Source organism: Erithacus rubecula (genome assembly GCF_903797595.1).
Source record: "Erithacus rubecula genome assembly, chromosome: 6".
NCBI lineage: Eukaryota > Metazoa > Chordata > Aves > Passeriformes > Muscicapidae > Erithacus > Erithacus rubecula.
In genome coordinates, this window is record NC_136688.1 from 59,927,265 (window position 1) to 59,955,262 (window position 27,998).

General features: G+C 52.8%; 1 protein-coding gene across 1 annotated transcript; it reads right to left on the bottom strand.

The window, feature by feature from the left end:
• Positions 1-308: 308 nt before the first annotated feature.
• Positions 309-27,990, bottom strand: TOGARAM1 (TOG array regulator of axonemal microtubules 1). The gene is made up of 19 exons (XM_079309102.1): positions 26,506-27,990; positions 21,832-21,967; positions 21,254-21,388; positions 20,391-20,687; positions 18,647-19,263; positions 17,567-17,763; positions 16,485-16,585; positions 15,799-15,879; positions 15,373-15,536; positions 14,437-14,608; positions 14,169-14,303; positions 12,725-12,830; positions 11,253-11,358; positions 10,700-10,935; positions 9,896-10,051; positions 5,060-5,186; positions 4,799-4,917; positions 782-1,029; positions 309-510 (listed from the first exon to the last, which is right to left on the bottom strand). Exons 1-19 carry the CDS (start codon positions 27,889-27,891, stop codon positions 338-340), a joined length of 4,692 nt encoding a protein of 1,563 aa, XP_079165228.1. The 5' UTR covers positions 27,892-27,990; the 3' UTR covers positions 309-337.
• Between the last annotated feature and the right edge of the window lie 8 nt (positions 27,991-27,998).

Below are 27,998 nucleotides of genomic sequence, written 5' to 3' on the forward strand. Positions count from 1 at the left end.
GGACACTGGGGGGATTGAAGGTCCCAGTCCAGTCTGGATTCCTGGCAAGAGCACGAGGGGATGAGCACTGGGAGAGAGAATACAATGCCATGTTAAAATTATTACATGCTTAAGGGATTTATAAATGTTAATCCTTAAGATATTTAAATATATGAGGTATTTAAATGTAAATTAAATACTTAATATGTTTGTAAGTATTTATAAATTCCAGGTATTTATGGATCTTCCATTTGGCTATATAATACTAATACTAATATTAATACTAACTCCTTGTTCTGTCAGCAATAGCTCTGATTTCCATTCAAGAGCTGCACAACCTCCTGAGACAGAAGGGAAGCTACAGAGCCACCTCCACCTTGCAATTAATTTCCCTAATTAAGGGAACCCAACCAAGCAAACAAGCAAAGGAAAACAGCACTTTACCTGCCAGCTTTTCTGTCAGGTCCTGCTTTGCTTTCCCACTCAGGAACTGGGCTTTTGTGCAGAATGGCTGCAGGAGCAGGGAGGTGTCTAAAGGCAAAGAGCAAAACATGTTAAATTCTTAAATGGGAAATTGAATTATCTGGAAAAAAACCCAATAAGGGAAAAGGTAAATAAGGAAATGGTATGGAAAAATAACCACTACTGGGCAATATCCAGGTGATTTGTGTGGCCAGAATAAACCAAATGATTTTTACACAGTGTACAGCTCTGTGAAACTCTTGGAAAGAGTAACACTTTCAATTTACAACTTGATCACCACAATTAAAACTTTCAAATTAAGAGAGAGGAAATTGCTCACCTAAGTGTTGACACAGAGCCTGGATAACATTGGTGGCAGCTGCATTAATCCCTGGATTTTTGGAGTTGAGGTTGTTGTCCACAATGGCAGGAATGAGCATGTTGATCACAGGTGATGAATTGTCTTTGAGCACTGGGATCATCTTGTGCAGGGCCACCAAAGCCTCCTGGGTCACTTTGCTGTTGGAGTCCTGGAATCTGGGCTTGAAGGCATCAAAGACCTGGAGCAGCAGGGAGAGCTCTGAGAGCCTGGGGCAAAACCCATCACTGGCACTGACTGGGAACAGGGAGAGCTCTGAGAGCCTGGGGCAAAGGGCAAAGCCCATCACTGGCACTGAGTGGGAACAGGGAGAGCTCTGAGAGCCTGGGGCAAAGGGCAAAGCCCATCACTGGCACTGACTGGGAACAGGGAGAGCTCTGAGTGCCTGGGGCAAAACCCATCACTGGCACTGACTGGGGACAGGGAGAGCTCTGAGAGCCTGGGGCAAAGGGCAAAGCCCATCACTGGCACTGACTGGGGACAGGGAGAGCTCTGAGAGCCTGGGGCAAAGGGCAAAGCCCATCACTGGCACTGAGTGGGAACAGGGAGAGCTCTGAGAGCCTGGGGCAAAGGGCAAAGCCCATCACTGGCACTGACTGGGGACAGGGAGAGCTCTGAGAGCCTGGGGCAAAGGGCAAAGCCCATCACTGGCACTGACTGGGGACAGGGAGAGCTCTGAGAGCCTGGGGCAAAGGGCAAAGCCCATCACTGGCACTGACTGGGAACAGGGAGAGCTCTGAGAGCCTGGGGCAAAACCCATCACTGGCACTGACTGGGGAACAGGGAGAGCTCTGAGAGCCTGGGGCAAAGCCCATCACTGGCACTGAGTGGGGACAGGGAGAGCTCTGAGAGCCTGGGGCAAAGCCCATCACTGGCACTGACTGGGAACAGGGAGAGCTCTGAGAGCCTGGGGCAAAGCTCATCACTGGCACTGAGTGGGGACAGGGAGAGCTCTGAGAGCCTGGGGCAAAGGGCAAAGCCCATCACTGGCACTGACTGGGGAACAGGGAGAGCTCTGAGAGCCTGGGGCAAAGGGCAAAGCCCATCACTGGCACTGAGTGGGAACAGGGAGAGCTCTGAGAGCCTGGGGCAAAGCCCATCACTGGCACTGACTGCCCACCCTGGCAGAACATGGCTCTGTGTCACCAGATGTTCTGTAAGTTCCCTTCTGACCCAAACCACTCTGGGATTCTGGGATTTGCAAATACCTGGCATCACTATTTGCTGGGTTAAAACATTTGCTGTTTTAACCCCGTGCTCTCAGCTGATCTGAGCCCTGCAGGGCCATGGACTCCAGGCACAGGAACTCTCACTGAGGCTCAGATTTCCTGCCAGACAGTATTTTTAGGGAGACATAGCTCTGCTCAGCACAGGGAATGTCAGAAAGGTTTCAAACCCATCCACCAGGATTCCATCACTGCACACAAAATATGGCACTGCTGGAGGACAAGCTTATGCTTCTTTTCATTGTACCTATCTTTAATTTACAGCTGCTGAATATTTCTTTTTCCTACAGAACCTTTCCTTTTGGACAGGATCCTCATCCTGAGCTTTAACATGAAAAATTTATCATAGTACATTCCTCACCTTCTCCGACACAAAAACTTGTAACTCTACTTCAGAGACAGTTTCACAGTTCTTCATTAATCCTTTCTGCTATTCCATATTTTGATATTTACCCAAGAGTGGCATGAAAACAGCACAAGGATTTCAGAAATCATGGAATCACAGAGTGGTTTGGATGGGAAGGGATGTTAAAGCCCATCCCATTCCTCCCCTGCCATCATCAAGGACAATTCCCACTACCTCAGGGTGCTCCAAGCCTCATCCAACCTGGCCTTGGACACTTCCAGGGATACAGGGGCAGCCACAGCCTCTCTGGGCTTCAAAAATGTTCAAAACTACTTTTAGAACTCCTGTTTAAAAGTGCTCTGAGTGAAAAACTCCACATTTTTCCTCCTGTTCCCTTCCTCTCCTCCCTTAGTGCCCCACCCAGACCCCCTGCTCCTCAGTGCTCTCTGTCAATCATCCTTATTCCAAAAAGGGGCCAAAACTTTTCTCAAAGAATTTGGTGACCTGGTGTTGGATCCCACAAACCTGGGGGTTTGATCTCTCTGTGCTGTCAGGCTCTGACCCCTGGAGAACACTGCTTGTGACCTGAGGCCTTGGGAAGCTCCCAAATTGGAGTGATGGAGTTAAAATCACAGGTGTGTGGTTAAATAGAAGTGTGTGATTCCACATGGGGAAGGGTTTGGAATTTGAGGATTTTATAATGTAATAACAGGTATGGGACAAGATGGAGGAATTTGGGTTGTGATGTTTTTGGTGTTCATTTTCCTTCTTCTTCACAGTTTCAGGAGTAGTTTTTGGTTGGTCAGTCAGTGTCACGCTGAGGGTCACTGAGGGAATTTGGTTATTGGGTTAAAAGTATCAATAATATAAGTGTTAATTCTCTATAGCACTGTTTAGGTGTAAGAGACCTTGTAGCAGCTGGATCTTGCTCCATTTTGCTCACTTCTATCAGTTAGCTAAGTGTTGCTGAGCTTTGTGTACTTTAGATAAGATTTAATAAACAACCAAGCCTGAACATGAGAAGATCTGTTCCCTTGGTGTTGGTTAATGCTGGCTCTGAGTGAAGGCAGAAGAGACTGAGACAAGTGCAAGATTCCCAGTTCCAGTCTGACCCTACGAGCCCCCCACTGTCCCCATGTCACATGTCACATGTCACACCTCACGTCACATCTCACATCTCAATCTCAATCTCACATCATCTCACATCTCACACCTCCCATCTCCCATCATGTCCCGTCTCACCGTGCCGACGCTGCCGGGCAGCAGGGTGGGACCCCAGACCCGGGAGGGACCCCAGCCCCGGGCAGGACCCCAGCCCCGGGCGGGCACCGAGCCCCGGGTGGGACCCCAGCCCTGGGTGGGACCCCAGCCCCGGGTGGGACCCGAGCCCCGGGTGGGACCCCAGCCCCGGGCGGGCACCGAGCCCCGGGCGGGCACCGAGCCCCGGGTGGGACCCCAGCCCCGGGTGGGACCCCAGCCCCGGGCGGGATCCGAGCCCCGGGCGGGATCCGAGCCCCGGGCGGGACCCCAGCCCCGGGTGGGACCCGAGCCCCGGGTGGGACCCCAGCCCCGGGCGGGACCCGAGCCCCGGGTGGGACCCCAGCCCCGGGTGGGACCCCAGCCCCGGGCGGGATCCGAGCCCCGGGTGGGATCCGAGCCCCGGGTGGGACCCCAGCCCCGGGTGGGACCCGAGCCCCGGGTGGGACCCCAGCCCCGGGCGGGATCCGAGCCCCAGGCGGGACCCCAGCCCCGGGTGGGCACCGAGCCCCGGGTGGGACCCCAGCCCCGGGTGGGACCCCAGCCCCGGGCGGGACCCCAGCCCCAGGCGGGCACCGAGCCCCGGGTGGGACCCGAGCCCCGGGCGGGACCCCAGCCCCGGGTGGGACCCCAGCCCCGGGTGGGACCCCAGCCCCGGGCGGGACCCCAGCCCCAGGCGGGCACCGAGCCCCGGGCGGGACCCGAGCCCCGGGTGGGACCCGAGCCCCGGGTGGGACCCCAGCCCCGGGCGGGACCCCAGCCCTGGGTGGGACCCGAGCCCCGGGTGGGCACCGAGCCCCTGGATCCATGGCCGTGTTCTGGTGGGACACTGGGACAGTGGGAGGTGGCCCTGGGTGGGCTTTGAGGCCCCTTCCAACCCAAACCATTCCATGATTCTGTGCTTCCATACTGTGAATTCCAGGTGTTTTGTGTGCAGTGTGTATTTCATAGATGGTCAGTAGACAAATTAACTTCAAAATTCACAAAGCCATTTTAATATAACTGGTCACTCTGTTCAGGAGTTTCTCTGGCACAGGTCAAGACTTTCCTTGTGCTTCAGGGATGTTTAACTCTCCCAGCCCTGTGTGGCTGATCCTGTGCTCTCTCCTCAGCCAGGTTCCTGACAGGATAAGCCCTGGAGCTCGTTACCTCTCTGGGATGATGGGAGCATCTCTGCAAGTAGAGGATGATCTCAAATGTCCAACATTTCCAGTCTGGGAACGCCTTCCCTTGGCTGAGGGTGTATCCAAGGGCATCTCCCCCAGGCCCTGCACAAAGTACAGCAGGGATTCATGGAACAAGGAACCACAGGGAATTAACCTGCCTGCAGTGCTGGGATTGTCTGTACAGCCACAGCCCCCAGGACACATCCACCTGCCCCAGGTGTTGCACCAGAGCTTTCCCACACACCTTCTCTCGTAGGCTGTCAACAGTTTCCTTAATGAAAGGCAAATCCTTGGCTGGCACAAACTTCTCCAGAATTTTATCCAGGTCAGGGTGAGCCATCATGCTGAGGAGCATCCTCCTCCCGTGGTACCTGCAGGGAGAGCAGCAGCCAGGGCTGCCTCTGTCACTGGGGCAGTGCTGCTGTGGGACTCCAAACTGGAAAGGTGCAGGGAGAGTGCCCAGGGAAGGGAATGGACCTGGGAAAGGGGCTCAGGCTGGAGCAAAGGGGGCTCAGGGCCCCTGTGGCTCTGCACAAGTCCCTGGCAGGAGGGCACAGCCCCAGGTCAGGCTCTGCTGCAGGAACAGGGACAGGAGGAGAGGGAACGGCCTCAGGCTGGGCCAGGGCAGGCTCAGGGTGGAACCAGCAGCAATTTCCCCATGGGAAGGGAGCTCAGGGACTGGCAGTGCCCAGGGAGGGTTGGAGTCCCCAGTCACTGTTGGAGGCCTTTTCCAATCTCAGTGATTCCAGGACTCTAAGATTGCTGTTGACATGAGTAACAGATCCCCTTCCATCCTCCTCCAGAGGATGTGCTCAAGGGTCACTTTAATTAACTGACCAAATGAATGAAAACAGCCTTCCAGTTCTGCTGGCTCTAACCAGAGTGCTCCAGCCTTGTCAGGGACCAGATCCAAGTGTGGATCTGAGCCAGCATTCCCTGTGTAGCTGCATCTCCTCCCTGCCCTGTGAGCCCCTCTCCTCCTGCAGCAGGAGGTACCCAGGTGATTCCTGCCCCAGGCACTATCCCAACAGTCCTGCCAGGCCTGGGATCATGGCTGCACTCACAGGATTGCTTGGAAGGGACCTTAAATCCCATTCCCTGCCACCTCTGCCAGGGGCAGGGACACCTCCCACCAGCCCAGGCTCCAACCCCCACTGCTCACAGTGAGTTAGGGGATTCTCTGTTCCCTGTTCAGTCAGTGAGTTAGGGGATTCTCTAATCCCCTGTTGGGGTCAGTGAGTTAGGGGATTCTCTAATCCCCTGTTGGGGTCAGTGAGTTAGGGGATTCTCTGTTCCCTGTTGAGTCAGTGAGTTAGGGGATTCTCTAATCCCCTGTTGGGGTCAGTGAGTTAGGGGATTCTCTGTTCCCTGTTGGAGTCAGTGAGTTAGGGGATTCTCTGTTCCCTGTTGGGGTCAGTGAGTTAGGGGATTCTCTGTTCCCTGTTGGGGTCAGTGAGTTAGGGGATTCTCTGTTCCCTGTTGGAGTCAGTGAGTTAGGGGATTCTCTGTTCCCTGTTGAGTCAGTGAGTTAGGGGATTCTCTGTTCCCTGTTGAGTCAGTGAGTTAGGGGATTCTCTGTTCCCTGTTCAGTCAGTGAGTTAGGGGATTCTCTGCTCCCTGTTGAGTCAGTGAGTTAGGGGATTCTCTGTTCCCTGTTCAGTCAGTGAGTTAGGGGATTCTCTGCTCCCTGTTGAGTCAGTGAGTTAGGGGATTCTCTGAATCCTCCAAGGAGGAATTAAGGTGCAAGGATTGCATTGAAGCTTTTGGATGTATTGGAGTATATTAAGCTACTTATACATAAAGTAGAAGTAAGTTAGTAAGTTTTAGTAGGAGCTGTAGTAAGTAAAAGGTCTGGATTCTACAGTAGTAGCTTGAGTTTTAGTGAAAGTTGAAACATACTGATATTTTCAGGCTTCAGGCTCACAGCTGTAGACAGGAATTAATCATAACAGAGCTGTAGTAAGAATATTGCTGACATTTTTCAGATAGAACAAGATGGGTTGTATGAGTAGTTTATACATAACTCAGTGTGCTAAGAAATTAGGATTCCAATAAGTTAAGGAGTGGTGGTTTGAGCTTCCATTTTAGCTTGTTGGAAAAATTCTATATAAGAGTTAGTACTGGGGAGAGCTGTTGCTTTTAGCCATTGTGGCTTTTAACCATTTGCTTACTGCTACTGCTTTGCCATTGCTTTGCCATTGCCTGTTGAGACTGATGTGCTTTGTAATAATAATCCCCTTGAAATCTATAAAAAGCCCTTGCTGTGCTATGTTCTAACTGTTTGGGGCTAGGTGGGGTTTTCAAGCTTTCAGCTACAAGTCTGGATGGCTCTGAAAAGTCCTTGCAGCAATACAGTTACCAAGCCAGCCAAAAGACTCTGAGATCTTGCTGCAGAAATTCCAAAGAATGTTTATTTCTTCAAAGGGGTCCACATACAAAAATCCAATTACTTAATACAATAAGGGGTTTTTACAGCTTTGCAGAGGATTGAGTTCCTAACCAATGAAAACTACAAATTACAAACTATCCAATTACCTTAAAATTCTAAGTAAGAAAAAAACAATCATTTAACAACTTTAAGAACCAATAGAAATCCTAAGAGATAACAGAAGTTTAGACCAGGAGGAGGGGGGCATGCTCTGAGGGTTTCTTTGCCTTCAGGGCAGCAGATGCCAGGGCCCTGCTCTGGGGTCTAACCTCATCCACTGTGTAACTGGATTTTGCTGGTAGAACCCTTTGAAGAAATAAATGTACTTTCAGAACCTCTACAGCAATGCTCAGAGCCTTTCCTGGCTAGCTGAGAAACTGACCCTCTGCCTCAGGGGCTCTCAGAGCTACCTGAACCCTGCAGCAGCCTGAAGCTGGAACCACACTCTGGGAGGTCCCCTGGCTTCCCTGGGTGCCTCCAGACCCCCTGGCAGGGGTCTCAGAGGCCTTGGCACAGCACCCAGCACTCCTGTGGACTGCATCTAAGCCCCTGGGAATCACTGCAGGAAGAATTACAAGTCACAAAAAATAAGTAGAGTGTAAATTAGATTATTAGAAGGTAGAAAAGTGAATTAATAATATTGTTTATAATAAGAAGTTTAGAGTTAAGATGGAGGATTTTGGGTGTGGTATGTCTTTTCTTCTCATCCATTTTCTGAGCCAGGATGGCACTTTTGGATTGGTGTGAGGGCAAACTGGACAGGGCCATGTAAGGCTGATGTATTGGAAAGTGATTGTAAACATTAGGTATGTAATTTATAGTATAAAAGATAAAACCTGCCCTCTGGCAGAGCAGTGTGTGCCTTGAGCAGCGTGCTCACAGACCTCTGCAACTCAGAGAAAGAATTCCTGAGATAAAGAATAAACAACCCTGAGAACCTCAGAGAGCAGCTTCTGCCTTTCCTGCAGGGCTGGAGCTGGGAAGAACAGGGACTCTAAACCAGCAAAGACCCTGCTGAGAGGGATGCCAGGCACAGAGACCCACAGGCAGTGACAGCCTATCCCAGCAGCTACACACTGCAATCCATCCAAATGACCCCATTCAGGTCACTCACTGCCCCTTGACTGCTCCTTGGATCCCCTGGCTGAGTGCAGCATTCCCAATGTTCCCAGTGCAGCATTCCCAATGTTCCCAATGTTCCCAGTGCACTGTTCCCAATGTTCCCAGTGCACCGTTACCAATGTTCCCAGTGCACTGTTCCCAATGTTCCCAGGGCTCTTCCCAAGGTGTTCCCAATGTTCCCAGTGCACTGTTCCCAATGTTCCCAGTGCACTGTTCCCAGGCTGTTCCCAGGGCTCTTCCCAAGGTGTTCCCAATGTTCCCAGTGCACTGTTCCCAATGTTCCCAGTGCACTGTTCCCAGGCTGTTCCCAGGGCTCTTCCCAAGGTGTTCCCAATGTTCCCAGTGCACTGTTCCCAATGTTCCCAGTGCACTGTTCCCAGGCTGTTCCCAGGGCTCTTCCCAAGGTGTTCCCAATGTTCCCAGTGCACTGTTCCCAGGCTGTTCCCAGGGCTCTTCCCAAGGTGTTCCCAATGTTCCCAGTGCACTGTTCCCCATGTTCCCAGGGCTGTTCCCAGAGCTGTTCCCCATGTTCCTAGGCTGTTCCCGGCCCATTCCCATCCCGTTCCCAGCCCATTCCCCACATTCCCATCCCGTTCCCGGCCTGTTCCCATTCTCCACATTCCCATCCCGTTCCCCATGTTCCCAGCCTGTTCCCATCCTGTTCCCATCCCGTTCCCATCCTGTTCCCATCCCGTTCCCAGCCCATTCCCCACATTCCCATCCCGTTCCCGGCCCGTTCCCATCCCGTTCCTCCTGTTCCTGTTCCCATTCCCCACGTTCCCATCCCGTTCCCCATGTTCCCAGCCTGTTCCCATCCCGTTCCCAATCCGTTTCCCACGTTCCCATCCCGTTCCCATCCTGTTCCCATCCCGTTCCCAATCCGTTCCCCATGTTCCCATCCCGTTCCCCATGTTCCTGTCCCCATCCCGTTCCCCATGTCCCCATCCTGTCCCCCATGTCCCCGTTCCCCATATCCCCATCCCGTTCCCCATATCCCCATCCTGTCCCCCATGTCCCCGTTCCCCATGTCCCCATCCCGTTTCCCATGTCCCCGTTCCCCATGTCCCCATCCCCCGTTGTTCCCCGTGTCCCGCCCTCACCGTGTGTGCGGGGCGCTGTCCCCATGTCCCCATCCCCCATTGTTCCCCGTGTCCCCGTGTCCCGCCCTCACCGGGTGTGCGGGGCGCTGTCCCCATATCCCCATCCCCCGTTGTTCCCCGTTGTTCCCCGTGTCCCGCCCTCACCGTGTGTGCGGGGCGCTGTCCCCATATCCCCATCCCCCATTGTTCCCCGTGTCCCCGTGTCCCGCCCTCACCGGGTGTGCGGGGCGCTGTCCCCATATCCCCATCCCCCGTTGTTCCCCGTGTCCCCGTGTCCCGCCCTCACCGGGTGTGCGGGGCGCTGTCCCCATATCCCCATCCCCCATTGTTCCCCGTGTCCCCGTGTCCCGCCCTCACCGGGTGTGCGGGGCGCTGTCCCCATGTCCCCATCCCCCGTTGTTCCCCGTTGTTCCCCGTGTCCCGCCCTCACCGGGTGTGCGGGGCGCTGTCCTGGGCGAAGCGGGCGATGGCGGGCAGCAGTCTCTCTGCCGCGGGCCGTGCCCGCAGCAGCCGCGCGGGGCCGAGGCGCCGCACCAGCTCCTCCAGGTGCTGCGCCGAGCATCTCCTCACGGCCGAGTGCAGGTGCCTGCGGGACACAGCGCTGGGACGGCCCCGCAGCCTGCGCCCCGCTGCAGCCCCTGCAGCCCCCACTGCAGCCCCCGCTGCAGCCCCCGCTGCAGCCCCTGCAGCCCCCGCTGCAGCTCCCGCTGCAGCCCCCGCTGCAGCCCCTGCAGCCCCCGCTGCAGCCCCCGCTGCAGCCCCCGCTGCAGCCCCCGCTGCTGCCCCCGCTGCTGCCCCCGCTGCTGCCCCTGCAGCCCCCGCTGCAGCCCCCGCTGCTGCCCCTGCAGCCCCCGCTGCAGCCCCCGCTGCTGCCCCCGCTGCTGCCCCCGCTGCTGCCCCCGCTGCTGCCCCTGCAGCCCCCGCTGCTGCCCCCGCTGCTGCCCCTGCAGCCCCCGCTGCTGCCCCCGCTGCAGCCCCTGCAGCCCCCGCTGCAGCTCCCGCTGCAGCCCCCGCTGCAGCCCCTGCAGCCCCCGCTGCAGCCCCCGCTGCAGCCCCCGCTGCAGCCCCCGCTGCTGCCCCCGCTGCTGCCCCCGCTGCAGCCCCCGCTGCAGCCCCCGCTGCTGCCCCTGCAGCCCCCGCTGGATTTTCAAATTTCTATCTACTTTAAAAAAACCTACATTTGATAAATTGACTCTATTCACAATATTCTATATAAAGTCTTTAGAGGAATTACCTTTGCCCTCCATTTATAAGAGAACAAAGTGCACGTGCTGGAGTCACATTATTAACCATGGCCTTCAGTGCCTTGTCTACCTCTTCCCTTATAAAAGTGTTGGATTCCCCAGCTTTGTGCAAAAGGACTTTTACTGCATTATCTACTTCTTGGTCCATGCTGGTTTTCAGGTGGGTGAACAAATCCCCTAAACAGACCACAGCAGCTCGAGAAACACCTGAGCGTAAATTCTTGACCTGCACACAGGAAAAACCCAAAAAACAATGAATAATGTTTATCAGAGAGACTTTAACATAAATATTCATGTTTGCCCTTTGTCATTTTTAAGTAACATTGCAAGCAACTGAGAAACACATTTCTAACTTGATTCACAATGGGTGAGAATTAAAAAAACTATAAAGTTAAAATCTACATTTTCTCAGCCTCTGAGTCTCAAATCATCCTTGAGACTGAGGAAAACTCACCAGAGCTGAGCATAAATCACTCCAGAGAGCTATAAAATACAAATATACACACAGAGAGCCAATGGAATATTCTGATAGGAAAACTTAACCTCTTGAGCCACAGCCAGAGTTGTTTCATGGAGCTTTGCAGTCAGAACAGGGGCATGGTAGGCAGACAAGCACCTGACAAAGTTCAGACCTTCAATTTTCTTCTCCCTGGGTGCAAAAATAACATTAAATTCCATCCATTTGAAGTCTCATTAAAAAAATTCAAGTGTGGAATTAACAAACCTCATTTTTCATCTCCAACTTGACTGAACCTCCCATTTTCCTCCTCTCACTCCCAGTCCCCATCACTATTTTTGACTTTATGTCACAATACAGATGAGACTTGATTCTTCATGCAGAAAATCCCATCTTTAATGTCACAGCTCATATTTACACAGCTCAGGACTTTGTGTTTAACTGTTCATAACCTCCTTGCCATTCAATTCATTGGTTAGGAAATGGCATTTTACTGCTTATCAACTGTTTCCATTTTTGGACAGTTTACACAGTTTTTCCATGGATTCTCATGGGAAATGGCATTTTACCTAACAAATTGTCTATTACTTATCTATAGAATTTTTCTGGTTTTGGACAGTTTACGTATTTTTCCTATGGATTCTCATAACACCTTTTGTTATTCCAGGTGCAACCCCCCTTCTCTACCAGAACAGAGAGTTTGTTAATCAAACTCTGATTTTTCTACGGGAGCATTTCCAACCCGTTAGCTAAATCTAACCCCATTTATTACAAAGCCTTTTTAACAAGAATAGGATATTTCCAGTGGGACATTCTGCATGTTTCCCCTCCCTCTGCAGGGTTTGTGCCCATCCCATCCCATCCCATCCCATCCCATCCCATCCCATCCCATCCCATCCCATCCCATCCCAGCCTCACCAGTCGTGCCCATCCCATCCCATTATCCCATCCCATTATCCCATCCCATTATCCCATCCCATTATCCCATCCCATCCCATTATCCCATCCCAGCCTCACCAGTCGTGCCCATCCCATCCCATCCCATCCCATCCCAGCCTCACCAGTCGTGCCCATCCCATCCCATTATCCCATCCCATTATCCCATCCCATCCCATTATCCCATCCCATTATCCCATCCCATCCCATTATCCCATCCCATTATCCCATCCCATTATCCCATCCCATTATCCCATCCCAGCCCCACCAGTCGTGCCCATCCCATCCCATTATCCCATCCCATTATCCCATCCCATTATCCCATCCCATTATCCCATCCCATCCCGTTATCCCATCCCGTTATCCCATCCCGTTATCCCATCCCATTATCCCATCCCATTATCCCATCCCATTATCCCATCCCATTATCCCATCCCGTTATCCCATCCCATTATCCCATCCCATTATCCCATCCCATTATCCCATCCCATTATCCCATCCCATTATCCCATCCCATTATCCCATCCCGTTATCCCATCCCATTATCCCATCCCATCCCATCCCATTATCCCATCCCATTATCCCATTATCCCATCCCATTATCCCATTATCCCATCCCCACCAGTCGTGCTCAGCCAGCAGTGTCAGTGCCTCTGCCAGCGCTGCCTCGGGCCGGGGCAGGGGCTGCAGCTCACCAGGCTCCAGCACCTCGGGGCTCTGCAGCACCTCTGGGGACAGGGACACCTGTGTCACTGCCCTGCCAGCAGCACCCAGCCCCCAGGGACAGGCCAGGGCCACAGAGTGCTCAGGCAGGACAGCTCAGCCAAAAACACACCTGAAACACTGACTCGGAACAAAGGTTAGGAGGGAGAAGGGAGCAGTTATCTGAAACTTGAATAATTGACTGTCTGGCATTTCATGTTTGCTCAGCTGTGCTTACAATGGGAAAAGATGAAACTAGTGAGCAGATCCAAAGGGACACAGAGAATGAACCAGAACCCATTCTGTGGAAAACTGGACTGTCCCCAGAAATCGTTTGTGTTGTCACTGATAGAAAAGGTCAAGAGTTCAGGGGGAGGAAGACTCACCCTAATTCCTCCTTTTCAGACCCCTCCCCCCAAAAACGACCCCAGACTTAATTTAAGAAGTCAATCAATGCTTAACAGCTATTCCAGCTAATTACCATAGGAAGGGGGTGGGAGGGGCTGTTATTATGAATATGGATTTATTTGAATCCTTTGCCAATAAACAGACTCTGTGATCACCTGTGACTCCCAAAAATCAAATCTATGCTATTGCACATGGGTCAGGGGTTGAACATAGCTGAAAGAATTCCCAGAATATGTAAAAGAACTCAAAGGAATGTTTGAATGTGTACAACCTTATGAACATGCTTGTAACCAGTGCAATGATAAAAGGTACACAAGAAAATTGTTTTAAGCCAAATGTGTGCTCTGGCAGTTTGCCAGGCACCCCAGTGCTGGATATTGTCTCTTTTATCCCTTATTAAACTTTTTAAAAATTTTAAACAGTGAGCCTTAATTCTCACAAGAGTTTCATTCATGCAAAGTCAATTTTGCACACAACCTTCACTTTTAAGAGTCACAAACACAAAGGTAGTGGTTGTTTAATGGAAAAACAGATGCACAGTGTGCTAAAAACATCACAAACCTTGAAGAGACACTTGAGAAATTCTGGCCACCTTTGAGCACCATCACTAGGAACTACTCTTAACATTTTTCTACTGCTTATTTTAAAGGCAATTCAGTGCCAAAATGTAAGAGAAGGGGTTCTGGGGACAGGAAGGTGTCAGTTTGCTGTTCAGTATTGTATCATTTCAGATCCTGATCAAGCTAAAACCCTCTGAGATGTTTCATGAATCTCCCTAACAGATTCCAGATGAAAAATGATCAACTGAATCCCCAAAAACCAATTAAATCCCCCCAGCCCCACAGTACTGATCTTTCAGAGCACCTCAGGACTGTCCACTGCACAAATAAATTGTATTTTGGATGTGTCCCACACCACCCACCCAAATATTTTAAGAGTTTACTGTTCCAGCTTACCAGAATCCAGGAAGGATGGACACTTTGACCTCTTCAAACTGGATGTTCTTTTCAGGGAAGGGTTCAAGGCCACATTTTCTAAGGACAAAGATCCATTCCTTGGTGATGTCAATAAATCCCCAGAGAGATTAAAGCCTAGGAAAGAAGGAAATGTCCAAACTACAATAAAACCAACCAGAACCAAGTCAAACCCCAGTACTGCCAGCCCCAATTTCCCTTGGGCAGCACTGAACAGGAATATTCATTTAAGACAAACCCTCATCCTCACTTTCTGCTGTGAGTTTCTCTGGTTCACTCATACTCAGTCTAATCCTTTCCCAGGGGAATTCCTCCTTCCCTTCCAAGGCTTTGCCTTCCTGCTGCTCTTTCTGGTTGTGCTCTTGGTCTTTCCTCTTCCTCCTCAGCTTCTCCTGAGCAGATTTTGACAAGGTCACTTTTACCTGCAAAAAAAGATCATGCATAAGTTACCCCAGAACTGATTCCCCAGTTCCTGATGCTGGCCAAGGTCAGCATGGAAAATCAGGATTTTCTGTGATCTGAGCCTTCTCTCTCATGTCTTTATGACACCTTTTGTGTCTCAGGAAAACTCAGCAAATAAATTTAATGTAGTTAAATTCAAATTCAGTTTAGTAAATTGAATCTGCTTATTCCTTTGAATTTGATCCTGCCAAGGGTTCACATCCTCAGTGGAAATCAGAAAACTAAGACACTGTTAATCATTAACTTCAACTTTTAATATTCTTCAAATGCTATTTTAAAGGCTTGCAGAAAGAGTTTCATTTCAGTGTTTTTAACTTTGTATCCCACCTAGATAAATTTTGCTCCACTTACATTTGTAAATAGTATTTAACAAACAGCACCACTCCTCAGAAACCAGATGATGGGCAAAAATTCAGGAAGGCTTTTATGAAAAACTGATTGGAGCTGGGTTAATTCATCCCTGGGGAAAACAAAAGCTGATCCAAGCCAGCCAATCCCTCCTTCCTCACCTGCACATGCTGAGGGAGGCAGGGAGGGCATTTCCCAGCTCCCCTCCTCCCTCCTGCAGGGATTTGAGCACAGTGGGAAGCTCCTGGCACATCCATTTGCCATCCAGGTGGCACCAAAAGGAAAACCAGGAGCAGCAGCTCAATGGCTTTGGCTGTTGCAGTCCTGGGCTCAGTCCCTCTGCAGGATGGGAAGCAGCAGGCTGTGCAGTCCTTACCTCTCCTCCACTCCCTGCAGGGCTCTGGCAATGGGAAGTGCTGCTCTGCTGGAAGCTTCTCCCTGGGGCTGGCTCTGCCCCCTCCCTGGCAGCCTGGCCATCCCCATTGGCCACACAGGGCAGGGACTGGCTGGCAGCTGGGGCAGGAGGGCTCCCAAAAACACCTGGAGGGCACAACATGGGGTCACAGAGGGGTTTGGGTGGAAGGGATCACAGCATCTCATTGCAGGGATGCCAGGACTGGAACTGTCTATCCAGGAACTGCAACACTGTCAAGCACAATTCTTTATATTCCCATTAAACTGGGGATTGTGAACAATCTAAAACATTGGACACTCTATTTGTTCTTTCCCACTCTACACAGGCACATTTTCCCTCATTTCATGACTCAAAGGGACACAGGGGATGATTTTGGGTCTGCAGTACCTTGGCCAACAACAAGAACATCTTCAGATGTGAAACCCAGATCATTCTTCAGAGCAAAACCAGGCACTGACTCTGCAGAGCCTGAAAGCACAAAGAGCACTGACTGGAAATCATGTTGGTCATGCCTTGGGATGTGTTTCATCCTCCTAAAATGCCACCCCCATCTGAACTGATCCCTTTCCTGAGCCAGGACACTGTCACTGAAGCCAGGAGGATCTGCAGAACACCCAGTGACATGAGCCTGGAGCCAGGCTGGGAGCTGGGAATGTTCCCTGGAGAGGAGAAGGATCCAGGGGAGCTCAGAGCCCCTGGCAGGGCTGAAGGGATCCAGGAGAGGGACTGGGGACATGGGATGGAGGGACAGCCTGTGGGCACAGCTCCCTCAGCTCCTCTCCTCCTTCCAGCAGGGCCAAAACTGATTCAACACCAATCATCCCACACAGCTGGTCCCTGCCCATTTCAGGGAGCTGAACTGCCCTGGGAGGGTAAAACACACAGCAGCAACAACCTCCATTCCCACAGGAAATCAGCAAGCCTGGAACTCCTCACCTGAGCACCCTCAAGTCCCAGTTTGGCCCCAGAAGAAGAAAAAGTTCCCTTTGTTCCCTTTGAGGAGCTCAGTGCCCAAGTGAGAACAGCCACCCCAAGGGCTCTGTGGTCCCCAGGTGAGAGCTGACAGAACATACCTGTGCTGGGGGGATGCTCTGCCCCCTCTGTGTCACTGGGCCTTGCTGGACATTCTTTTGCAGGGTGGGATTTGCTGCCAAGCACTGGGAAAGTGTCTGACCTGTTCAGATAAACACATTTTATAGGTGCAACTCTCCACAAAGCCCAGCCAAAAGCAACAACAGATTTCAGTTTCTTCATGGTAAAACTCTTTCCTGTATTCCCACAAATGTTCCCACTGAGCAGAAACTGAATTCAGGGGGAATTATTTGATGAGCAGGTCCATTATGAAAAACACCCTGATGAGGAAACCTTCCACTAGGACTAAATTTAGGATACACCCATCAAGTAAGGAATTGTTTGGCCTGGGGATTGATGGTGCTGGTTCCAACCTGGCAGGAGAGTGACCAAACCCTCCTGCCACTTCCAGGGATGAGCTGTTCCCAGCCCAGTGTCCAGCAGAGACACTCACCTGGAAAATGCTTTTAGATCAAACCAGCACTGAGAGATAAAAGAACCAATGGGATGGATCCCACTGACTGATGAATGGGAAAAGAGATTTGTCTTTACAAACAAACTGCAGGTTTGCTGGTAAATGGAATTGGGTATTGGAAGATGAAAGAAGCAATGGGGAAAATAATGAATTGTATAAGAATTAGAAATGAAAAGGTGTGGTTGTACATGAGAGGGGAATCTCAGGTATCAGGTGTTTGGGCAGTCTGTGCCTCTCAAGTGCCTCAGCCCATGGGGAAAGAGAGAGGGAAATGCAGATGGGAAACTGGGATAAAAGGAGGCTGTGTGCTCCAAAAATCTGAGAGACCCCCGGGCAATGTCCCCTGGCTGTCCCGTTGTTCCAGTGAAGCCAAGCCCTGCTGTGTGTCTGTGTCTGTGCTGTGTGCTCCACAAATGTGAGAGTCCCGCGGGCACTGTCCCCTGGCTGTCCCGTTGTTCCAGTGAAGCCAAGCCCTGCTGTGTGTCTGTGCTCCACAAATGTGAGAGTCCCGCGGGCAGTGTCCCCTGGCTGTCCCGTTCTCCAGTGAAGCCAAGCCCTGCTCTGTGTCTGTGTCTGTGTCTGTGCTGTGTGCCCGTCGGCAGCACTCACATCACTCTGCGGCGGGCGGGCGGCTCCCGGCGGGCGCTGCCGGGGGAGGGGCCGCGCCCGCAGCCCCCCGTGCCCCGGGCCCAGCCGGGGCTGCCCCCGGGGGTCCCCCCGGGGCTCTGCCCCCCGGCCAGGCTGCTGCTCAGCTGGGCTCTTTTCCTGGCCGCGCTGTTCCGCAGGGAGCGCAGGCAGCTCCGCATCTGCACGGCGGGAAAGACAGCGCTGAGTGCAAGGGAAGAGCTGCTTTCAGCTAAATAAAGTCTGTTTGTGAGTGTCCAGCTCAGCCCAGGGGCTGCACATCACCCCTCACACCGTTTGGGTGGGATTATAATGATCCCTCTGCTGGTTTTATTCACAACTGTGAGCAAATCCAGCTTCCCAGCAGTGCTGTGTCCCAGCTGCCCTTTCCAGAGCACGGGGATTTATCAGCTAAAACACATCCACTGCTCTGTGCTTCTCAGCAGATTAAAGCAGGTTTGGTGTCTGCCAGAACACAGTGGGATCTCAGGCTTTTCCCAGCAAATCTGCACATCCTAGAAACAGAACCATGGGATGGCTTGGAAAGGACCAAAGGCTCATCCCATCTCAGCCCTGGCAGGGACACCTCCCCCTGCCCCAATGTCCAGCCTGGCCTTGGGCACTGCCAGGGATCCAGGGGCAGCTACAGCTGCTCTGGGAGTTCATCCCAGGCCCTCCCAGCCAGGAATTCCTGCCCAAGATCCCATCTTAACTCCTCTAAATCACACAATCAGTGCTCAGCAAGCAGAGATCCTACTCAAATGAGCAGGAAAATCTATCATTATTAGAGCTTTATGCTGCAGCATTCTCCTCTCTTTTTACTGAATATTTCTCACGTTATAAATTGAACACCCCAAGTTTCTTCCAGTGGGCAGCAGAGGATGGAAGGTACAGGCAGAAAGGCAAAGCCAGGAAGTCACAGAATGCCAGGCTGGTTTGGGATGGAAGGGCCCTTGGAGCTCCCTTGTCCCATGGCGGAGGCACCTTCCACCCACCCAGCCAGCCCTGCCCATCCCGGGGTCACAGGGTTAAACTGGTAAAGGAGCATTTATCACACCCACCCACCTCCTCCTGGTCCTGGGGCTCCAGGTGCAGCTGGGCCAGCCCCGTGCCCTCCCTGCAGCCCGGGGGCTCCCGGGGGCTGGGCAGGCGGGGGAGGGGGGGCACGGGCCGGGCCCCCCGCAGCCCCCCCGGGACCCTGCCCAGGGCAGCCCTCAGGGCCGGGGGGGGCTTCTCCAGGGGCAGGGGGGGCTTCTCCAGGGGCAGGGAATGCCTCTCCAGGGCTGGGGGGGGCTGGTCCAGCTGCAGGGAATGCTTCTCCAGGGGCAGAGAATGTTTGTCAAGCTGCAGGGGAGGCTGGTCCAGCTGCAGGGGGGGCTTCTCCACTTGTAGGGAATGCCTCTCCAGCTGCAGGGGGGGCTTCTCCAGCTGCAAGGAATGCCTCTCCAGCTGCAGGGGGGGCTTCTCCAGCTGTAGGGAATGCCTCTCCAGCTGCAGGAGGGGCTTCTCCAGCTGTAGGGAATGCCTCTCCAGCTGTAGGGGGGACTGGTCCAGCTGCAGAGGGGGCTTGTCTAGCTGCAGGGAATTCTTCTCCAGCTGCAGGGAATGCCTCTCCAGCTGCAGGGAATTCTTCTCCAGCTGCAGGGAATTCTTCTCCAGCTGCTTGTCCATTGGGCTGTCCCCTGGAACACACAGGGACTGTCAGGGACAGTGCCAGGACAAACTTCACCTGTCACTTCTGTACCTACAAAACTCCTTCTGCCATGGAATGAGTGTTAGAAACACACTTGTGCAGGCTCAGGTACCAATTCATTCCACTTTTAGTGTCTCCTTCCTTTAAGAAAATATAAATTAGTGTTTCCTGCATGTGCACACTAACATAGAATCAAAATATCATCAAAGTCCATGCACATGCCCTTAGCTCCTTTAAAAAGTAATTAACTTTCTTCATTAAGAGAAAAACACTGATCCCCAAACTTCCATGGAAGCTGCTGTAACAAAAAGTTACTCCAAAGAACCAGAAAAAAAAAAATCAAAATGCATATGGAAAATATGTGGCAAGTGATAAATACAATAACAAAAAATAAATGCAACAATAAAGCAAGCAATAAATACATCTACAAGGCAGAGTCACATTCCAGGGGCAGGAAATTCCCAAAGCATTCTGTTGGAAAGTTTTTATATATGCACAAAAATGTGGGCCTCAGTGAAGATGAAATTTCAAATAAATTTCTTTAATCAGTGCAAAACCTTGTGTGGAAAATGTTGCTTTGTTTCAGAAACCTCCTGAGTGATTAGGAAGCACTTTAACCTGAACAGAGAGTAATGATATTTTTACCCAGGGGGCTGGAACTGGATGAGTTTTAAGGTGTCTTCCAACCCAAACCATTCTGGGATTCCATGATCCAAAGGAGAGGCAAAAAGGCAAAATGCAGAGTTTCCCTTTCCTTGCACATGGATTGACTGGGGTAGAGCAGTAACATTTTATTTCTGTGCTGCCTTTCCCCAGAGTGCTCCACTTGGGTTTATTTTAGTTGGAAGACAGACCCTCCCCTGGGACATCCAGAGGAGCAGAGCTGTAGCAGATTTTGCTTTATGACAATGCAAAGGCTCCACTTTTGAGGAGAAGCCTGCAGGGATGTGAGCAGTGAAGCCATAAGTAAATAAATCAATAAATCCCTTCCAATCCTAACTGCACCTGAGGCCCTGCCCAATTCCCTCTCTCCTGCCACTGTGGATTTTCTGACCACCGAAAAATCCCTCAAAATAAACCCCAAATCCCTTTTAATCACACTGAGAACATTCCCACCTGTGCTGTCTCCTGGCTTGTGGCTGAGCAGCTGCTTCTGGCAGCCAGGCTTGGGCAGCCCCTGGAAGCTCTTGAGAGGCCAGGAGCTGGAGAGGCCCCTGGGATCCCCCTGGCCCTTCCCTGGAGAGGCAGCAGGACAGGAGAGGTGCTTGGGGCTGCTCCTGGGGGATGACAAGGGGAAGGAGGGCAGGATGAAGGTGCCCTGGCTGGCACTGGGACCTTGGAAGGACATGATGGGCTCTGCCTGAGTGCAAAAACTTCTCTGGCTCTTGCTGGAAAAACTGAGGCTGGAACAAACTGAGCAAAGGAAAAGAGAACAGTGCTTGTGGTAACTGGGTCTTGCAATAAGAATTTATAATGAAATAATACACTGTAAGAATGATTTCCAGTGAAATAATGAAGTATAAAAATAATGCCCAATGAAATAATCTATCACAAGAATAATTTCCCATGAAATAATGCACCACTAGGCAGCCAGAGCCTGAAGGTTTTGCCCAAGCAAGCAGACAAATCAACCAACTTCATTCTGCAAATTGCATTCCTTTCCAAATGTGAGCTTAAGCCTTAAAAGGATTTCTCAGGCATGTTTTGCAGAACTGCATTTAAATAAGAGTGATGCAAGCAGATCAAACACTGCTGTGATCCTCCCAGAGGATCCTCCCCTTTTCTCTGACACAGCCTGAGATCAAAGGTGGGCTGTCAATTAACAAGCACAAATTAAATCACAGGAAGGAGGAGCCATCTGGAGAGGGACTGAACAACTCCCAGTAAGAGTTTCCATTTTTAGGGAAGCAAAGGAACAAAGAGAACTCCAAAGTGACAACTCCAAAGTGAAATGTTCTGCCACTGAAGAAGCCACGTACCTTTGTCCTGCTGACAATTATTTAATCCCAAAAACTGCAAATCAGAGCCCACACTGCCACTCTTCCCACGTGCCTGTGGGTATCCCAGTGTCCCTCCTCTCCCTGAGATCTGGGGCTGATGAGAGCCCAGAGCACCTTGCAAAAGAGAACACAAAGAGCCACATCAATAGCTCACACATGGTGCCCAACAGAGAACATCCAAGAGGGTTGCAGAGGGAGCACAGACTGTGTAGCTCTGAGTGTGGAACTCAAATACACCCCAAGGACTTAACTGCAGAGTCTCTAAGCAACCTCACAAAGCAGCTCAGGGGGAAAAAGGGAAAAGCACTGGCTGCTCCTCCAGGGCACTGCTCCAGCTGGGAATTGCAGGGGCAAAAGAAGCCCAGGAACAATCCCCTCTTTGAGTGTGTGCCCTAAAACCCAGAGCACAGTGAGGGAGCAGCCCTGGCAGGGCCAGGATTGCCCCAAGGGACAAGGACAGAGCCCAGGGGGACACAATCCCCAGGTCTGGGCTTGCCCAGCCTTTTCAGAGCCTCCTGAGACACTAAAAGCTGCAGCACTGCCTGTGCCCCACTCACCAGCAGCCAGGGAACAATGCTCTGAGCTCAGCTCCAACAAAGTCCTGGCAGCTCTGCTCCTGCTGGAAAGCAAATCCTCACTGCCTGGGACTCCCTGGAGCTTCGGGGAGGGAAGGGAATCATTGGATGCAGCCAACTGTAGGGAAAAGCAAAACAAACTGTTTTGTGTGAAATGAAATGCAAACAGCACAGTCACAAACATTCTGACACAAGCTTTGCTTTCATACCTGCCCAATATTTCAATATTTTCAACATTAGGAAGCATTTTAGCTGTTTTGCAGGTCTTGCTAAAATACAGGTTAAAACTACTCACACTGAAAGGGGAAAAAATCCCAACAAAATGAACTGGTAGAAAATTGCACTATTTTAAAAATTAAATTAAAAAAAATAAATACTGGTCTTTTGAATTATGTGCCTTAGATGGAGAAGTGTTTAACAGAATCCCAAAATCCCAGGGTGGAACAGTTTCTTGCAAACCTCACTCTCCAGATTCAGTCTAAAACTGCACCTGGCAACAGCAGCAGCTTTTACTGAGAACTGGCTACAGGTAGGGAGAAAATCTCAATAATACCAATACTTAACAAAGAAAGGGTCATGCTTTAAATAAATTTCTGATTTAATTAGTAAAACCAGTGGTTTAAATCATTCCCAGGCTGTATTTACCCTGCTCTCCCTTCTGAGGGACACAGGATGAAAAGAACAGCAGGAAAATGCTGCAGTGGTTTATTCCAGGTTGTTACAAGCTGGGATATAAGACATGAGACCCTGGCATTCCCATTCCTGCAATCAGCAAACATCATTCCATCCAGGGACCCTCAGCCCATAATGAAACATTCCCTGTACAAGCCAGCACAGCCTGATTTCAGCTGGGACAGAGGGATTTCTGCTTAGGAGCTGGTACAGGATGAGCTCCCACCCCATTTTTCCATAGATACAGCAACACCTGCAGGAGGAGTCAATTCCAACACTGCTCAGCTGCTGCCATCCCAGCTCCAGGAGTGAAAACTCTGCTGCCTTGTACACAAATTACAATTACAGCACTGCAAATTCACTAAACACAGGCTTGGGGGTGGTGGGAAATAAAGCAAACCCAAAGCTGCCAGATGTTTCCCTGGAGTAGATAACAGATCCTAGCAAAGGAATTTCCCCAAAGAGTTCAGATTCCTTTAAATTCCACAAATGCTGGAGAACACCTGAATCCATCTATCACAGGAATTGGTAATTTGGTTATCAAAGCCCAGCCCTTGAGAGTGACCCATGATGGAATCCTGGAATGGTTTGGGTGGGAAGAAAATCTTAAATCCCATCCCTGACATCTGCCACTGTCCCAGGCTGCTCCCAGCCCCACACCCAAACCAGGCAAACATTCCCCCCCTGCACCCCTCCCCTGTGGAGCTGGGCCATGGGATGCACCAAAGGTGCTCCCAGTGCAACACCAGCAGCATCAGCAACCTTCTCCCACACAGGGACCAACAAAGACACAACAACATCTCCCCAGAATCCTCCCCCAGCTCCAGAAAAAGCAGGGCTTGGGTCCCACAGGGACACCCAAGGAAGGGACACCTTTATCCCACACCCTGCTCACCCTCTGTGCCCTGATCCCTGGAAAACCAAGAGGTTTTGTTCCATAAATCTGATTTCCTAGGCCATGTGAACACTCAGAGACCTCCACTAAGTTGAGTTATCAAGTTCTGCAGTTATCAGATCAATATGGAAATGAGAAGAATTCCAGAGTGAGGGGAGATCCCAGAGTCCACATGAACTTTGTGAAAGGGTCTAAATGTCCAGTGAAATGTTGAAATGCTCTTGTTTCCCCCACAGGGAGCCCCTGGGTACCCAGAGGTACCTCCAGCAGCAGGGACAGGGTCTGTGTGTCCCTGGGGGAACATTCACACTGGAATATTCAATATTCCAACCTGCCCTTGAACACCTGAACCCCTCCAGGGATGGAGAACCCACAGCTCCCACAGGGGCTGCCAGACAAACCCTGAGGTCCATGTGCCTTATCTGCCTTTTATTCTTAGTACACATTAACTTACACATGTTCTGCTCACACCTTATCTGATCAGGAAAGTCTAGACACAGCCTTGGACAATCACCCTGTAACATGACCCTAAAAATGCTGGCAGAAAAACAGCTTTGAACATTAAGCTACTGCCCTGCATCCCTTCAGCCACAGAATGACTCCAAAAGTTAATTTTTAAGCAAATTCATTTCAAAGGAATGTCTGAATTAATAATTAATATTTGACATGTACAGAAACCAGTTGACTAGCAGAGATTTAAGCATGATAAATGCATTTTCCTCACTGAGGGAGTTAAGGGCAGATCCAGGGCTAACTTCCCCCACAGATCCTGGCTGCTGGATGGCCCAGGGACAAGAGCTTGACTCTCACAGCTCCTGGAATGTCTTCAGTCCAGGGAACACCAGCCAGGGTCACATTCCCACACTGAAAACACAATTCACCTTCATGGATCCAAGACAGAACCATGGAACATCCTGAGCTGGGACCCACAACAGGGCTCACCCAGCCCAGCCCCCCAACAACCCCACCCTGGGCATCCCTGGTGTCCAAACCCCCTGGAGCTCAGGCAGCCTTGGGAATGTCACCATTCCCTGGGGAGCCTGGGCAGTGCCAGCACCTCTGGGGGAGGGAAGAACCTTCCCAAAATCCAACCTGAGCCCCCCCTGGCCAAGCTCCAGCCCTTCCCTCACACCCTTCACTGGACAAACAGTGCCCCCTGCCCCACAGAGTTTCAGTCAGATGTGTCAAAGGATCAGGATGTGAAGAAGGAGCAGAAAAGCTGACAACCACAGCAACCAGGGAAATATTCTACTATTACAGGTGTTTGAAGTTTGCTTTATAGTATCTGGGGTCTGGCCAACAGGACTCCAGTTCATCCTGTGCCAAATCAGGTTTCACTGCCAGAGGGCAGGGATGGGTGGGATGTTGGGAATTGGGAATTCCTGTCTGGGCTGGGATTGCCAGAGCAGCTGTGGCTGCCCCTGGATCCCTGGCAGTGCCCAGGGCCAGGCTGGACACTGGGACAGTGGGAGGGGTCCCTGGGATGGCAGGGGGGCTCTGGGGGGGATCTGAGGTCCCTTTAACCCAAACCACTGCAGGAACTTATGATTTACCCCACCTCCAAATGCACTTTACAAACCAACCAAACAGAACCCTTGCTTTCTCTCTCTCCCTACAGGGCTGGCAACTCCTCCCAGTTAGAGATAAAAACCACAACCACATGTACAAAAGGTTCATTCCTTTCAGAAAAGGAGCATTTCCAGAGCCCCTCTCTGACCTCCTTGAAGAGGGGCTGTTCCAAGCAGGGAATGTTCCTCCTTTCCAACCCCAGCCAGGTGCTGGTGCCTGTATTAACTTTTTTGTTCACAGCTACAGAAAAACAGCAGCAGCACAGGGCTTGGCCCAACCTGCCAGCAGAACACTGGCACTGCTGATTGGTTTATTTTTTTGCAAGCTGTATTAGTTAATACTGAAAACTGTTCCAAAAAGGAAACCCTTCTTGCTCCAGAGCTGTTTCCTACACATCTTGCTGTCCCAGCCCTCTTTGTAGACATCCCCAGGGATTTGATTCATCAGCTCAGGAAGACACAGATGTCTTTAGGAGCCTCAGGAAAGGCAACACAGACACCAAGGAAAGAGATGAGCATTCAAGTCTAGTCTGAACTTCACGGTCTGACAGTCCAGAAACATGAAGTGAGTTTATTTTGTGCCCCACAGCCAGGCTGCAGAGCAGCACTCACTGTCCATGACCTCACCCAGCCCAGCAACAAGCAACTGAGCAACTGAGCATTAAAATCCGAGTGTGTAAATGTGGCACTGAGGAGTCTCCTCTGCACAGTTCTGATTTCCTGAGGAGCTGTTTGCTTCAGCTCCCTCACAGGGGATCAAGTTGTGATAAATCAAACGTGTCAACTTTAAAATAACCCCCAAAACACAACAGAAAAAGCACCACACAGAGATGTGTGGTGTCCAAAACATGTCACAGAACCACAAAGGAAAAAGAACCTGGACAACTTTCCAGAGGTTCTTCCCCATTCCAGCTGCTGACGTGGTCAGTAGGTGATTGCATCCAAACTCAACCAGAATCATTATTCCAGCCTGACCTACATTTCTCCTGCTTGGATCAGCCCAAGGAGCAAGAGCCACACAGGCACTTGGCAGCTCCAGCTTTATCCCAAAGAGCCCTGGCTCACCCCATCCTGGAGATCTCCTTCCAGAGCCTGAGCTGAAGTTTTTGTTTTCCCCCAAGCAAAACACTCTGTGCAGTCAGTCCCACGCTTTCAAACACAAACATACAAATAAAAGCTCTTGTCCCCACTTTTGTGTGCATTCCCAGGGGTTCACCTGCCACTGTTGACATGCCAGTCACTACTGTCACTACCGTCAGACCTAACGAGTGTCTCAGGTAGTTCGGCTAACCTCAAGAAAAATAATGTATTTTTCTGGAAGTGACAAGTGATGTGGTAAATCGCTCAGCTGAATCTGACATAAGGAATTCCCAAATTCACTTTCGCAGAGTGATCTGAGTGTACAGCTCCACGGAACAGAAGTCACAGCTCACAAACACTCTCACTTAGCAAGCCTCCGACAACTCTCCATCCTGCTTTTTGGAAAGGCCTCGGGGATAAAGGTACCAGAGAGTTCCGTACCTGTTGCACAGCCGTGCTCCCTCCCGCGGCACCGTCCCTGTCGGCGGGCAGCTCGCTCTCCCAGGGCAGCTTGTTTTTGCCCCTGCCGGCGCTCAGGACTCTGCGGGGGCTGTGTCCGCGCCGGGGCCCGCGGCAGGCGGGGTGCCCGCAGTGTCCGTGCGCGCTGCGGCTCCTGCTGCCCATCAGCAGCCACTCGGTGTCGGCTGCGGGCGGCGGGCACGGCCCGCGGCAGCGCCCGCCCGAGGGCACCAAGGGCACGCCGTACTCCACCAGCCCCTGCTCGCCCAGCCGCGGCAGCACGTTCCGGGCCAGGCGGGCCTGCAGGGCGCGCCCCGCGCCCGCGCCGCCGGCCCGCAGCTCCACGCCCTGCAGGGCTCGGAGCAGCGCGCCGCCGCCGCCGGGGCCCAGCGCCGCCGCCAGCGCGGCCAGCGCCTCCATGGCGGCGTGCCGGACCCTGCGCTTGGCGTCCAGCAGCGCGGGCGCCAGCGCGGCCGCCAGCCGCGGCAGCTCCAGCTCGGCGGCGGGGTAGGTGAGCAGCGCGGCGATGCAGGTGCGCAGCAGCTCCTCGCGGAGCCGGGCGCTGCGGTGCCGCAGCAGCCGCTCCTGCAGCAGCAGGCGCAGCACGGGCCGCGGCCCGGCCGCCGCCATCAGCCGCAGCAGCAGCCGCCCGCCGTCCCGCCGCAGGGCCGGCTGCGCGTCCCCGAGCGCCCGCGCGGCCGCGGACACCAGCGGCGCCAGCACGGCCGGGACGCGGCGGCCGAGGCGCAGCGCCAGCAGCCGGGTCGCCTCCAGAGCGCCCCGCGCCACCGCGAAGTTGGGGTCGTGCAGCAGCGCGTCCAGCAGCGCGATCAGCCCCAGCAGGGCGGCGGCGGGAGCCGAGCCCAGCGCGGCCGGGCTGCAGCTCTCCAGCGCCCGCCGCAGCTGCTCCACGGCCTGCGCGCGCCCGCGGTAGTCCCGCCGGTCCAGCAGCCGCGCGCGGAGCTCCGGCGGCACCAGCGGCAGCTCCGGCCCCGCCGGGAGAGCCGCGTCCTCCCGCGGGCTGGGCGGCTCCGAGCCCGAACCGTGCTGAGCGGGGCTGGGCGGCTCCGAGCCCGAGCCGTGTTGAGCGGGGCTGGGCGGCTCCGAGTCTTCCTGCGGGCCGAGCGGCTCCGTGCCCAGCCCGTCCTCAGCGGCACCGAGGGGCTCCGTGTCCGAACCGTTGCAAATGGGGTCGGCGACATCCGTGTCCGGACCGTTCAAAGCGCGCCCAGGGGTGTCCGCGTCCGAATCGTTGTGAGCGGGCCCGCAGGGCTCCGTGCCGTCCTCACCGGCGTGCGCGGAGCCGCCGCGCTGCCAGGCCCGGCCGCGGCCCCGCGGTGCGGCGGCTCCCGGCGCCGGCTCCGCCATGGCCCGAGGCCGCGGCCATGGGCGGCCCTCAGGCCCCGCCCGGCAACGCCGCCGTCGCCAGGGGGCGCCGCGTGCCGCGCCGGCGCGGCGCCGACCACGCCGCGGCC